This window comes from Nelusetta ayraudi, unplaced genomic scaffold, assembly GCF_046127955.1.
Source record: "Nelusetta ayraudi isolate G7.1 ecotype Tasmania unplaced genomic scaffold, CSIRO-AGI_Nayr_v1 ptg000016l, whole genome shotgun sequence".
Classification (NCBI taxonomy): Eukaryota; Metazoa; Chordata; class Actinopteri; order Tetraodontiformes; family Monacanthidae; genus Nelusetta; species Nelusetta ayraudi.
Window position 1 is genome coordinate 3,688,431 of NW_027466066.1, and position 15,117 is coordinate 3,703,547.

At 43.7% G+C, this 15,117-nt stretch overlaps 1 protein-coding gene across 1 annotated transcript; it reads right to left on the reverse strand.

Moving 5' to 3' along the window:
* Positions 1-797: 797 nt before the first annotated feature.
* On the reverse strand, positions 798-14,991 carry xpo6 (exportin 6). The gene is made up of 24 exons (XM_076023936.1): positions 14,199-14,991; positions 13,336-13,426; positions 12,397-12,509; positions 11,997-12,194; positions 11,278-11,437; positions 10,314-10,391; positions 9,685-10,216; positions 8,202-8,328; positions 7,991-8,100; positions 7,805-7,913; positions 7,585-7,677; positions 7,397-7,466; positions 7,106-7,265; positions 6,801-6,893; positions 6,459-6,603; positions 5,836-5,985; positions 5,497-5,686; positions 4,049-4,204; positions 3,733-3,847; positions 3,464-3,635; positions 3,220-3,381; positions 3,026-3,124; positions 2,155-2,385; positions 798-1,475 (listed from the first exon to the last, which is right to left on the reverse strand). Exons 1-24 carry the CDS (start codon positions 14,199-14,201, stop codon positions 1,374-1,376), a joined length of 3,459 nt encoding a protein of 1,152 aa, XP_075880051.1. The 5' UTR covers positions 14,202-14,991; the 3' UTR covers positions 798-1,373.
* Between the last annotated feature and the right edge of the window lie 126 nt (positions 14,992-15,117).

The window sequence follows — 15,117 nt, forward strand, 5'->3', positions numbered from 1 at the left end:
TATATATATATATATATATATATATATATATATATATATATGTGTGTGTGTGTGTGTGTGTATTATTAACTTCCTTATTCAGTATCTGCATGAAGACTCAGTACAACCATTGTTGCTGGTCATTGAGGATATTAAAAAACTTTAGACACAAATAGGTAGTTCATAGCAGAACTTCATTCTAGGGATGCAAATGATCGATTAATTCATGAATCGTTAGTTGATTGACCTCATCGACTGATTAACGATTAATTGATAAGCGGCAATTTTTCCTGAGAACCTAAATTTCACAATAAAACCTGTGTAAGGAAGACATTATTTAATCCGGAAATGACGTTGAGGGTCCAATGTGACCCCTTTTGACATTAGAGAACAGTAAAAACATCCTAAAGATTTATCCTCCGACTTTTCATTGACTTCTAAAAGTTGGGTCACATTTCAACATTTCAACAAAAAAAAAAAAAAAGTTGTTTATAACTTGTTCTAGGTATACTATGACTATCATATTACAGGTGAATTGGTCTTTCCTGCAACTACACTGATATATTAACTATCCGTGTAAAAAATGTTCAATTAATTGCGACCAATTTAATCGATTAAATTTTTAATCAATAATTCATCGATTGTTAACATCCCTACTTCACTCAAATAAGTTTAAGTTTTGAAAACACAGTGACCACATTGTGAACCTGTTGCGGGAATGACCTTTGATTAAAGAAACATTGCACCAACACTGCAACTAAACCAACATACGAAACGATAGACAACTCTCTTTTTCTTTAAAGCATTTATTTTACTAAAAAAAAAAAAGCACTTTATTAATCAAGCAGGTTCTCTTCTCAGAATGGAATGATATGAAAGAGCTTAAGTTCAGAGTACGTCTCCTTTGGAGATGAGAAAAAAAATCAAAGGCAAAAATGAATAAAAGCAGACATTTCTTTTTTTTAAAAAACTCAAAATGAGTTAAAAGTGCTCAGTCCCGGCCCGGCTTCTGGCGCCGGGGCATAGGGAAACAAGGCCCGGCTCAGACTGCTCCAGGTCTGGGCAAAAGCCAACTGCAGACCAGGTTTACATTTTGTGCCAAATCATCATTGGCAAGACATAAGGAGGGCGTTGCTCTTTTATAAAAAAAGAAAAGAAAAAAAAATAATAACAATAATTACGCGCCAACCTTTTACAGTAGAAACTAAAAAAAAAAAATTAAAAAAAATCAGCAGCATCCTTGACCTCCCATAATTCACCAAACGAAGTGTGTTGTTCCTTCCTATTACACAGAATAGGTGGTTCGAAGCTGAATCGGAGGAGTGTTGAGACCAGTGGTCGGCGCCAGGCAGTCCTTGTTCATAGTCGGTGCGTGGAGTGGTTCTGGCGCTGTGCTATAGCTTGATGGTGCCGGTGGGCAGGCTGCTGTTGCACAGCCTGTAGTAGCGCAGGTCGTTCACCAGCCGCTGCACGCTCTGAGTGAATGAAGGCAGGTCCTGAGGCGAGGAGACAAAAAAAAAAAGAAAAAAAAAGAAAAAAGAAGTTCGGTCATGATAATTTCCCAATTTGTCACATTGGTTAATAACAGTTAGATAGAACAAGGCTGACTGGCTCTGCATCACATCTGCCTGAATCCCGTAGCCTCAAAGTTCTTTCACGTAATAATACAACGGCGCACAAGAAGCATCAGCAGGAGAATCAACCAGGATGTTCACAATGAGTGGCTAAATTGTGACCATCTAAATAAACAGCTAATACCAGTGACATTCAAACACACTCGCATTAGCTGCCTTTCCATTACCCTAGAATTGCGCAAAACTGAAATATCGCAATAAAAAAAAAATGGCGATGGAAACACCACTTTTTTTCGCATTTACACATCACCGGACGTGATGTACGGGGTCACATGACCGGTTCACTTCAAGTGAAAATGGTGCCACTTTTTTATTTTACAAGAAAAATAAAACAACCATTCTTGAGAGTTGACAAAGGCAAACAAACAAAAGCAAATGTAATGGAAACGCCTGCAAATCGCAATTGCACTTTATTGAAATTTTAGAAATATCGCTTTTATTTTGCAAAACACTGTCAGGGAAACGCAGCTAGAGAATTCGGTATTAGCCTGGCTTTAAACGCAACAGATGGTAGACGCAGGTGCGGCGGTCACGTCTTTACCCGCTCGAGCTTGAAATTGCGCGCGAGGACGGCTCGCTGGCTGGCATCCACGCCCTGGCAACCACCCAGGAACTCGGGCATGAAGGCCGAGTAGAAGGCATCGAAGTCGACGGAGGCCATATTGTAAATGGCGACGGTCATCTCTTCCTGGAGCAGGTCGTGGCTCTTGTGGAGGAGGACCTGGAGCAGCACGTTGATGAAGTGGAAGAGCATCGACGTCCGGAAAAGCTTCTGGGGGGGGGGCGGAGAGAGAGCAGAGAGCCTGAAGTTCTGAAACAAGTACTCTTTGGATCAACATATGCAGTATATATTGTCTCTTTATGAGACAATATATTTTATATATAGATTATATAGATTTTTTATATAGATTTTTTTACTTTCTACACTGTAGATACAAACTGAAGACATCAAATATATGACCAAGATATGTGGATTAATGTAGCAAAAGAAAAAAAAACTGTTAAAGACCTAAATATGTTATGTTACGTATATTCTATATGAAGGGCGGCTATTCTAGATCATCTGAAATATAAAACTTGTCTGAGTAATTTCAGTTTTTTGTTTAGTACATATTCCATATGTGTTCATTCACAGTTTTGATGCCTTGAGTGACAATCTACAATGTAAATAGTCATGGAAATGAAAGAAAAACCATTTTATCAGAAGTTCTTCTGAATTTAGCTCACCTTTATGACCTGTTGATGTTGTTTGTCATAATCTAACCTCAATAAAAAATATTTTGATTTCAAAATTATCTACCACTTTCCCGTGAAATCTGTTCCTTTCAGCGTCTTTCTTCTTCTCCGCCTGTTGCAAGCACAGCATCCATCCACCCGTAAATTAGCCCTTAAAATGTGGCAACTCTACTTACTCTGTGATACAACTTGTGTTTGCTGTTCAGCGACTCCAAGTAGGAGAGGTTCTGCTTGAAGATGTGGATGTCGGGCTGCAGGAAAGACTGGCCGAACGCCTGGAAGAAGAAGAAGAAGAAGAAGAAGAAGGGGTGATGTGAGTCGTCGTGTCGGCTGAAAAAAAGGAGCCGCTGACGGCGTCGTTAGTCCTGACCTGCATGGCGGCGGTGAACTGGGCCTCGTTTTCCATGTTGTCTTCCGGCAGCCCTCTTTGGACGCTCGTCAAGACCGACGTTTTGAAGAAGTACCTCCAGTTTTGATGCAGTATTTGGTATAAGAGCTCAAACATCTCCGCCTTGACGTCGGGCGAGGATCGCTGTGAACGGCGAGAGAGACTCGGTGAGCAGATTGTAACTCTCAATTCCAAAGGCGGCACAGCTGTGAAACTACCGACTGACCTCGGCCACCACGGGGTAGACCTGCTCCATGCAGAGAGCGATGATGCTGGGCAGGAAGGGCTTGAAAGCTTGGCCCGGCTCTTGCACCACCACCTGCAGGATTTTCAGGAACTTCTGCACCACCCGACATCCCGCGCTGCCCTCCTGCAGGATGCTGGCTGCCAGCTGCTCCCTGCGGTTGAGGAAATGCAACAAGCGACTTGGGTCAGCGTTTGCCTGCCGCGACCAGCAGCTCGTCAAAGCGCCGGCGCTCTGTGAAAAATATTAACCTGGTGAACATGCTGAGGAAAGTGTGGATGATCTGTCCGGTGAACGCGACGCCCATCTGGACTCGCAGCGCCTGAAACAGCGTCAAGAAGAAGGCCAACATCTCATCCGTCACATCTAGGACAGGAGGAAAAGACAAAAAAAAATTAGATTGTGTGTTTTCTGATCTTTTTCTATGACAGCTGCTATTCCATTTGTTTCATAAGATGAGAAAAAAAGATTCTGCACATATAAAATCAATCTTCATTAAAAAGGTGCTTCCTAATAGATAGAGGCTGTCACCACCATTCTTTCTACACAGACGTTGTTGACGCTGACCTGACTGCTGGATGAACACCGGGAAAAGGCTGAGGGACACCTGGACAGACTCCTGGAGACTCTGGTAACAGATCTGTCGTGATTTGGTGGATTCGCCAGAGATGCTATCGACCAGGTCTCTGAGCACGGGCAGGGTCTGATGTATCACTGCTTTCACTGTTGGAACAGGACATGAAGGAAGCAAAGTCAAACAAACGAATAACGAAAACAAACCCACCGAGTTGAAGATGGAGTCGGTGTAAAAGAATCAGACCAAAAGTGACAAATAGGGATGCAAATGATCGATGAATTCATTAATCGTTAGTCGAATGAGCTTATCGATCGATTAACAATTAATTGATACGTTTCTCCTCTGACTTTAAGGAGGCTTCTAATGGGTCACATTTCATTTTCTTTTAAAAAGTTGTTTAAAAGTTAATTGTTCTCGGCATATTATGACCATCACATTACAGGTGAATTGCTTTTTCCCGCTACGTTATGATGATATTAACTCTTTAGGCGCCATGGTCGCAAAATTGCGACGAGCGTCATTGCTGAATTAAACAGCCCATAGCGGCAAATATGGTGCTGAAAGTAGTTACCACTTTACACCAGGAGATGGCAGACACCTGTGGCATCAATCTGAGCAGCATTTGTGGGGGTTTTTATATTCAGATTTTGGATTATAAATAGAGAGAAAGCCTCAGTCGAGGAGACGAGGAAGTGGTTGTAGTGGGAGCGGAGAGAGAGAGAAAGACAGCGAATTTTACAGAGAATACATCGCCAAGAGGTTTGTTCGTTGACGACAGTACTTCGTCAAGTAATGTCTGACTCAGATAACGAAGAGGAATATTCGCACTCGGACGATGATGTTCAGTCGTCCCGTGAGAGCGACTCTGCCAGTGCGTCTTTACGCCGCTAATGGTGACGGAGGGCGCGGGGAATTAGTGATCAACGTGGTAAAAGCTGTGGGAGGAAACGCCCAGCCTGTGCCGGTGGAGGCAGCAGGGATGTTCGCGGTCACCCTGTAAATTACAGTGATGATGGCTGAGTCTGTTTGAGATATCTGTAAAATGATCAAAAGTGGATAAAACATTTTGATGAGCCTCGGGGTACTGTGGAGACAGGGATCTGACACACAGACCCCTGACATCTGACATAATACAAAAACAAACAAACAAAAATGTACTCCTTTCACAAAGTTTGGGTCACACTGAAGATTTTTTCTCAATTACAGTATGGCTTTATTACAGCCATTTGAAATCTTGATATCAAAATAGTATATTTTCTTGAAAGAATTCTGGCGCTTAAAGGGTTAACTACCCGTGTGAAAACCGTTCAATTGATTGCGACTAATTTAATTTAATCGATTAAATTCCTAATCGACAATTAATCGATAATCGATTAATTTTTAACATCCCTTGTGACAAACATAAAAATATGTGGGGGGGGAAAAAAAAAATACTGACTGTTATTCAAGTCTGGTTGCCGTGAAGGAATGTTCACCGTCCCCCTCAACATGCGATATTGACGCGTGACGGCTGCCAGCAGGCTGCCGTGGTTGCTGGAACGCGTTTGCCACTGCTGCTCGTTCTCTGGTAAGTTTGGCCACGGGAGCAGCAGCATGTTGGACAAAGCCCGACATACCAACATGTGAGCCTGGACCGGGGTGGGGCAGACATACACAAACACACACACACACACACAGACACAGACACAGACATTAATTATCACTCCATAACAGTTTCCTTTTAAATTAGAAGCATGTCAGGACGCGTCCTTGCAGAGAAGAGCAAGGGTTAGCTTACCTCCGGTGTGTGTCTGTGGCTCTGGCCCTCTGTGGTAATGAGATTAAAGATGTTCTGAACTGCCGGCAAAGTGACCAAGAACACTGGCCGCACTGTGGAGGTGATTGAAACCATGAGGTGGCACGCTGACAGCAGCAGCTTCTCTGGTGCCTGGGAGAAAGACTCGGTGTTAATTCCAGCAGGAACCGCTGACGCCAAGTTCCTCTCGTCTTCACAATAAATATAATACTAAAAATCAAACAGGCAAACCAAAGAGACTATTTTTGTTTTAATTTCTAGTGTCCACAATATCGCATAATTGCAACTTCCTCGGTGTGGAGATGATTAAATCTCAGATCTGAATAAGGCTTGTTCTAATAATTTACTATGGAAAGATGATATAACAGTTCATCAGTTATGTTCACTGTGTGATGTGTGTTTTCAGCATAATTGAAATACTAATACTGGGAACAACAACAACTAAATACAGTTGACGAAATGAAACGAAAGCAAACTACAGCTTTGCAAAAATCCACTTCCCTAAATTTGACCCAGAAGAAAAAATTATTAATAACTAATTTTTCTCTGCACAAACAAGTGACAACGCGTGTGCGGTATGAATGATTTTAAAAGAGTCGAGATACCTTAGCTGTGATGAGTGGGCTGCTGGCATTTACAGTCGAGGTGATGAGGTTGATGAACTGGCTCTGGTTTTGACTGTGGACCTCACTGTAGAACTGTGCAAGCCAGTGGGAGTAAGCCTGCAGGGCGGCAAGGGCCTGCGCATGTCTGAAACACACACACACACACACACACACACGCATAAGGCATAAGGCATTAGGCATTTTTGCTAATTGCGATTCTTTTCATACTCGCAATCAACAACATTAGTCATTTGCGTTTGGATCAGCGCTGATTTATTCTGTGGTTGAACTGTGCAACATCAAACGCCAAGATTGAGTTTTCTGCCAAAATGGGATACTTACACATCAATCAGATCAGGCTTTAGCACTGAAGGCACAGCGGTCTCCAGGTCGTAGAGGCTCGTTTGAGAGACGTAACATGTCACTTCAACCAACCTAGGAACACATTTGAAGACATTCATTCAGAAATAACTACAGAATAGACATAGGAAAAAAAAAAAAACGCCAATTTTAAAATAATATAATTAATTTTTAGTAGTCAGTGCTGGTTAAAATAAAAAATAAAAAAAAGGTAGGTAACATGAGTGTGTTCTGTGGCTGTAGGCTCAAAATCGTTTTGCATGTTAGAAAGGGTTCGGCACGCTGACCTTTCCACCACTGCCAAGGCGTCACTGAAACGTGCGGCAAATATTTCACCAATGAAATGCTCGGCCAAGCGCCCCACGGCCTGAAGTAGGGAGCTCAGATCCCTGAGAGAGCAGTGAAGCCGGCGGCAGTCGTTCTCTGCCGAGATGTTGAGCCTTCGACCTGCAAAGGGGGGAGGGGGGGCGTCAGAAAACCAACATTAAAAAAAAGAGTCGGCTCGGTCCGGTCGGGGCCGTCCGATGCGTTTTGCAAAGCAGGACGGAAAAGAAACCGAGCAAGGGAACGGTGCCTACTCGTGCCGCTGGTGACAATGAACTGCTGCAGGCCCATGTAAACATCCAAGTTTTCTTGGAGGACTGGAAACTTTGGAGGAAAGAAGAAAAAAAAAAAGGATGTTTTTTTGACGGGCTGAAGTCAATCTATCTCTAATCTCTAGTTTCAGGCCCAAAAAAACGTCAACGCCACGCCGATAATCTCTTACCAAGGTAGAAAACGCATGTGATGGGAGCAGCTCCATCACCTTGGCGACCACCTCCAGACTCTGACGCAGGTACCTTTGCCACTCGGTCTGTTGCTAGGGTGAACAAGTTTGACAGAACAGAGGTGGAAACTTTGAACGCAGGATCAACAAGCGGGGCCGCGAACACGTTGGACCGGGTGCTTTTCAATGAAGGTACGGAAATGTTGCACATTGCTCTTACGTCGTCATCCAGAGTTTCGTCGTCCAGCTCCTCCAACTGAGCCTGATTATATCTGAACTGAATACGATTGAGGACTTCTCTTAATAGAAGCACTAAGGCGTCTTTGTACCTGTTGAAGGAAAACTTTTTAATTGGATTTCTTATGTTTCGGACAGACGTGCGACTTTACGACACGAACGCACTTACCTATTCAAAACACTTTCACGGTCCGCAAGTCGACTTTTGATTTTAGTCGTTAGAAAATCCAAAAAGACACTCCATATATCCAAACAGGCAAAGTAGCCTTCGTGTGTGGGCTGTTTGAAATAAACACAAGCACGTCCGATCGCTTAATCAAGTTCAAATTTCTGGAAATCTTGCAAAAAATATATATATATTATTGAAAAAAAATAAGTACCTGGTTGAATGTGTACTTAAAAAGCAGAGCAAGAAACTCAACAATTGGAAACTGAGGACTGGATTCAATCCGCCTCAAATGAACACTGACGAACAGGCGCAGAAAATCTGTGAACTTTTCCAAGTAACTGCAAAAAGAGGGAGAGAGCACAAATATTAAGACAGCTGCTGCGCATTAGAGAGAGTGACTGGAATTATCATGCAACCCGAGGCAGCGCCACCGTGCCACTCGGAGTAAAAGCCGTGGGACGCCTGCACTGTCCTCCCCTCGCTTAAATGGTTTTCACTCGTTGAAATGTCACAATGGCAGTGCAAACGTGAAGCTGCTTTTTCTGAAACCTTGCAAAGAGACTACAGATGTCAAGAATTAATCGATTGTGGATTAATTGTTGATTAAGACTTTATTTGATTAAAAGCAATTCGCCTGCAGGTACTGTGATGGTCATAATATACCAGGAAACCCAAATGTTAAGGGTGTTTTTCCTGTTCTCTAATGTAAACATGAGTCACATTGGACCCTCAACATTATTTAAAGCTCAAATAATGTCTTCCTTACACATTGTTCATTGCAAAATTTTGGTTCTCAAGAAAAATCGACACTTATCCATTAATGGTTAATCGATCGATAGGGTCAATCAACCAACGATTAATGAATAAATGGATAATTTGCATCTCTAAACGGGCAAGAACTCACATATACAGGTACTACCCAGAAAATATCCTGAAAAGGTTGTTGTATTTCTGCAATTCAACTTTAAAAGTGAATTTGACATATTATATAAATCAATAATTTTCAAATCAATATATTTCAAGTTTTAATTTCTTTGGATTTTGCTGATCAGGTCTTGCAGCTTAAAAAAAAAACCCTCAAATTTTGTAATAATTTTTTGAGTTACAACAAGGAACTGCTTGAGATGCCAATTTGCGTGTAATGGCACAATAGAATTAGTTGGTTTCATCTTTTATGTTGAATTGCCAAAATGAAACAACTTTTACTTGATATTCTAATTTTTCAGGTAGTACCTGTATGTCTGGTAGCTAACTGAGGATTGAAGTAGAAAGACCAACATGAAGAACTCATGAAGGCTCCACTCTACAGTTCTAAAAAAGAGTGCCATAAGTCTTAAGGATGCCGATCGGCAGTCTAGGTACGGAAACTGACTACTTAACTAAAAACGCAGTTACGGAGCAGCAGTTTCAGCTTTTACACACCAGAGGTGAGGTGTTCAAAACATGCAGGGAAAATGGGGTTAGTGTGACGCACGTGTGACGGTGCTGTGGTGACAGGCGGGAAACAGCGATCCGGTCACACGGCCTGGTTTGAAAGTGTTGCAGCGTGTCAGAACGAAGGCGAATCGAGCGCAACCTGGCTACAGACCACATGCCAAAACTGTCATGCTACTGCTGGGCCCGTTGCGCGCACGTACACACTTTAAGCACACACTTGTGATCGGGGGAGTGAGAAGGAGCGGTGCGGCCGATACCTCTCATCGAGCTCCTGCAGCCGACTCTTCACGGTGTGAGCGTTGTTCTCCCGCGTGAGCCTCTGCAGCAGGAAGAAGGTCTGCTGGAACATCCGCAGCAGGTACTCCTCAAAGTCCATCGGCACACAGTTCTTGGACACAAGCTCGTTGACACAGGTCATGGCGAGCACGCCCAGCCGCGCGCGGTCCACCTTGCTGCCCTCGCTCTGGTGTCCGTTTTGCCCCTCGCCGTTTGTGGTCGGCGGCATCGTCCCGGCATTGAGTTGCCCGTTGGACGGCACAGAGTTCGAGGTGATGAAAGTTCCCGCCTTGGCCTTCGTCCGCAGGTCGCAGCCGAAGCGCGCAAAGTGAAAAATGGACGCCAGCAGGGTGGGCGTGATGCTCGTGGACAGGGAGATCCAGCTGAAGAGGTGGGCCAAGCACTCCAGGACCAGGCAGCAGAGCTGATGACTTTCGTTGTCCAACGCTGCCATGGGCTGGCAGAGCAGCTTTGAGTACTGGCTGCCCTGGAACAGACTCCCCAGCAGCTGAACTAGAATGAAACGCGTCAAAGAGAGAGATTCGGGTCAATTTTTTTTTTTTCTTCTAATTTTGAAAGAAAAAAACCTTGTGGATAACGATTTGCTCACCGCTCTCTCCTGAGGTTGGTGAGGGAGGTGGGGTGGAAGCTATCACACTGTGCTTATCCCAGTAGGTCTCCAGGATCCCTGCAGAAGACAGAACAAAAACCTTTGACTTCCAAATCCCAAAAGTTTGGACTACTTCACCACACTCACGCTATCAGCAACACTTCCAACATTAAAGGTCCTTACACACCATGCAATAGGCGAAGCGATGTGAATTAAACAACATGAAAATGCAAATTTTTTTTCACTGCCGAATGTTTCGGGTAAAACTCGCACGAGGCAAATTTGCGTTTAAAATTCGCTAAGTGAACAAAGTTCGGCGCTCTTTCTTTCGCACCGGAGGAGAACCAATGGACTCGATGACATCCTAAAGCGATGATGTCCTGGTGTTGGTTAGGAGTCTTTGGGTACACCCAATATTGAGAGAGGAGGTGGGGGAGTTCAACACGACCATGCAGGAGCTCAAATTTGGCCAGTACTTTAGAATGTCAGTCGCACAATTTGAAGGACTGCTCCGTCCACTGGCTCCACGGTTGCAGAGGGAGAGAACAAATTACTGGGAGCAGATTGATCCGAAAAGTTTTGATATGACGTCATCGACACGCCGACAACTGAGCAAAATTTGGACACAGGAGCGAAAAAAATACCAGCCGCTGCTTTGCTCCGTGGAAACTCGCCGGCGGTGTGGAAGGCTGCGTGAGGTTCAAGGAGCTTTAAAAATAAGCTAGCTATTTGCCATGCAAATTCGCTCCCAGTGCGTAAGGACCTTTAGAGAGCGACGGGGAAGCTAATCAGTCAGAATGAAGCTTTTGTCTTCTTCTGGCTTGCAGGCGCAGGCTCATGTTTAATCTCTGTGCGAATGTGTGCGCTGATGCTCGTCTACTACATACAACATAACTATACCGTTATTATCTTATTATCGTCTTAATCGCATTAGCAAACGCCAGAAGCAAACTTTAGCTCTCACCGGTCAATAGCCCGAGCACTGTTGGAACTTGCTCCAGCAGAAGCTTGCGAAGCTCTTCTTTCCTGGCCACGCTCAGGTCTTCTCTGGGACACGCCAGCTCCTCTGATGTGGTCTTTAACATCACCAAACCCAGGGGAGCCAGGGCCGGCGTCTGGATCAACTGCGGTGCGTAAACAGATTGATAAACATTTTGTTCGGCAGTAAACTTCAACATGAGTCAACTTTTCCCCCACGAGTCTGCGCGGGTCCTTAGAAATTGTTCGCTGATGATTTCATGCAGGGGACGGCGGGAGCAGCTTGCCAAGTGCTTCAGTTCTGGAATTCTTAGGCAGGCAGCGCAGGCTTGCTGGTGTAATCAAATGCAAAAGCACTTTCAGCAAGGCACTCTGGAATGAACCAGTTGTCCATAGAAATTAAAGGCAAAAAAAAAAACAATGTGGAGAACAGCTAAAACAGGTGGCGCTTTACTTTAGCTACATTTTTGAGACATGCAAAGTTAATTGAAGGACCTTCATCAGGTAAAAAAAGAAGAAGCAAAGAACAGTTTGTAACTACAACAGAACATGCGCAGTGTAGGTCAGGTAACGACAGACTCATATTTTTTTTTAATGTTCATTTGGACATTATGTGCTCCATCTTTAGTGAATCATTCACTAACAGTGTGCTCAGTAAAACATGTACCCTGCAGATGTGCGTGCCTAGCACGAGGAAGAGCATACCTGAAGCGTGTTTGTAAAGAAGTCGTGGTAGAACATCGGCCAGTCCTGGCGACCAATATCCACGATGACTTTGCACAGTTTGTTTCGGATGAAATAGGGCACAGACTTTTGCTGAGCGAGGAGCAGTTTGGGCAGACAGCCGCGAATCTCCATCTTGTCTTGTGAAGCAACGCCGATCCACATCTTGTTCACCAAGTTCTGGAAGAGAGAAACGCGGGGGGAGAAAAAGAATTGGACGGGCTGAAGACTGAGAAGGACTAAAGGTTTAGATATTCAGATGTATTACTGCCAGGTCTATTGTTGTCTCCCTCAGTTTACACAATAAAAGGAATTGCTTTTTGGTGACTGTGGAAATGCTTTCTTGTGAAATGACACATCTCACCACGCGTACGGCACTTACTTCGAATACTGTGAGGCTGTACATCATTACATATTCGTTCCGAGTGTTGGAGAGAAAGAAGAGACAGTGTCGCCAGGCTCCCGTCTGCTGAGCAAAGTTATTCAGCAGCTCCTCTGCACGAATAAAAAAAAAGAAAGAAGTGGGCATGAACTTTGACGGATCTGCAAGAAACCTTGCAAGCAGACAGACCGAAAGCAATATGTAATTACACAGGAAGTGGCAGCAGCCTTTTTTTTCTTTAAACCACACTTTGATGCATTTCCGCATACACACTAAAGCACATACGTCCCAATTGTTTAACTTGGGACTTGATGTCATAAGACAAGATATAGTTCAGATTAGTGCAAGTGAAGACCCCCAAGGTGTGCAGTGATAGTTGACACAAGTGTGATAAACCATTTGAAAGCTACGGCGTTTACAGTTTTCGCCATATAAAGAAATCCGAGATGCAGCCAGCTTGTCTGTAAGTCTTAGGTGAGATTTAGAACTTTGATCTAATCTATGTTCCTTCCATCTAGAATGTGGTGGTAAATAAGTGTTGGTTTGGGTTTTTCCTCATGTTCTAACTACAATAAATTAGTTACTGTAGCACCTACTGTAATTCCTTTTGGTGTGCGGAAACTTTATAACGTTACCATTCAAATTGGACACTTTTTTTTTTTTTTTTATCTTGGGTGATTCTTAAGACAGTTTCCCACTTGTTTTTTTTTTTTTTTTTTTTTTTTTTTTTAATGATGTGAGTGTAGGTTTAAAACCCACCATGCTACCTATTGCTTTTGAATGGACAGAAGCCAAAACTATCCGCCGTCTTTTCTCGAGATAACTGCCTTGAGTGCAAAATCCTGCATCCTGCAACACCAAACAAGCTGGGTGACACAACACAACCTGAAAAGACCTGTTTCTGATGTGCAGCGATGGGCTCGCGTGGCAAAAATGTACCTATTTCCCTTTTTCGCTCATTGGTCGTGCAGTTGTGAAAGAACTCAGTCATCAGGCTCTCCAGAGCTCGAAGCGAAGCCTCCTCAGATGCCTGCAGTGATAGCAGGAGGAGAGGGGGTTGGGGGGGGGGGGGGGGGGGGGAGAGAGCACTCATCACTCATATTCAATCATATTATCATCACCTCAACGTGTGAGGGTTCAGGCAGCAACCCTTAAGTCAATGCTTGCAGGTCTTGGAACAGGTGTGACAGCAAGATTCACAGCACTAAATGGCGAAGAAAAAACAAAACAAAAAAAAAACAAAACACATCCCTGGCTTGGGGTTTATCACTGAGCATCGCCTTAAGAGTCTCCATTTCCTTTTTCCCCTTTATAACAGGAACAGAACTACCGTACAAAGTGTCAGCTGAGGGGTTAAGTTGGGGCCGACCCGACCAAGATAAACAGTAGTGACAAAGTGAAATCCTACATAGGTCTTGTGACAGGCGGGTCCGAATTCCTCGCATGAGCCATAACCTGCCGAGACATAACACGACCAGGAGCAAATATTCGGTCTTGCAAGATGGGCGTCTTATATCGTGAAATGGCTAAACCAGCTGCCACAGCCCAAGAAAAATACCTGGCCTCTGGGCAACCGTTAGATGACTCGTTATAAACACAACATACATTTTTTTTTATCCTTACGCAACAAACGGAAACCGAATCTACAATAATGAAATGCGTATTTCTAATCACGTATTTGTGTTGAATTTTAAATTTGGACTGAAGGGCGTTAGGAGCCACGATGGCTAGTTACAAACACACCGCTCAATGATGATAACCGAGTGAATAGTACGAAATTGATTAAATTAAATTGAACTTACCATGGTTAGCTGGCTCGGGCGACTCCTTCAGTTCACTTCTTCTTGGATTAGGTGGAGTAATAAGCCAACATTAGCTACCGAGCGCGTCTATTCCGTAGCAGACGTTAGCTAAGGTGTTGCAGGCTAACGCAAAGGTGGCTCACCATGGTCTCCTCGACTGCTTGGGTCGACAGCCCAACTGGCCAACAAGAGCTGGCGTCGCTTACTTGTCTTAAATTAACCAACGACGTTAAACGCGGAGTTAAGAGTGTGACTTGCCTAAATAAGACGCGTTTTGATTACCAAGCAAACATTCTTGACAGTACAACTGAATTCGCTTTTTCAAAGCGACGGTTTCGCATCATTCGCATGTAATTTCAATACATGTATATCACCATCAAAGCCTAGTCCAAATGCCTGAGGCAGTACTGCAAAACAAAAACAAAAAAAACAAACCTGTGAAACGATAATTGGCTTTGTATGTTAAGCGTTTCGAATACCTAGATGCTAGCTCTGCAGCGGATGGCTAACTCGATAGCTTTTCTAGAATGGTGACGCTATTATTTTCGCTAGCTGTTAGCTGTCAAACGTTGACATGCTTCTATGACTGCTGGTCACGACAACCTGCATTTACTGTTTGCAAAGATAGTGGATATGCACATCTACATCATAAATCTAAAAATTGTAGTAATACTAAATGCATAATACCATACGTGTATGTTCCTGTTTTCTCCCCTTTCAACGTTTAGGGTGGCGCATAAGGCTAGCTCACAAGCTAGCCCGTTACAGGGCTTGCTTCGCAACTTCCTCTTGGTGGCTATGAACATCAAACAGCTTGTGTCGGGTCAATTACAACAATAAAAGCACGGTCTGCGGCAGCGTGCTTAGAAACACAGCTACAAATAACAACAATTCCATTCTCCAAACGACAGCAAACACT

What these genes read in the sequence shown, in the direction of transcription:
- xpo6 (XM_076023936.1), bottom strand. An exon ending in CATTGTCACCAGCGGCACGA is followed by an intron (nt 7,266 to 7,396) that starts GTAGGCACCGTT and finishes CCCCCTTTGCAG; the next exon opens with GTCGAAGGCTCAACATCTCG. An exon ending in GCAACCAGACTTGAATAACA is followed by an intron (nt 4,205 to 5,496) that starts GTCAGTATTTTT and finishes CTGTTCCAACAG; the next exon opens with TGAAAGCAGTGATACATCAG.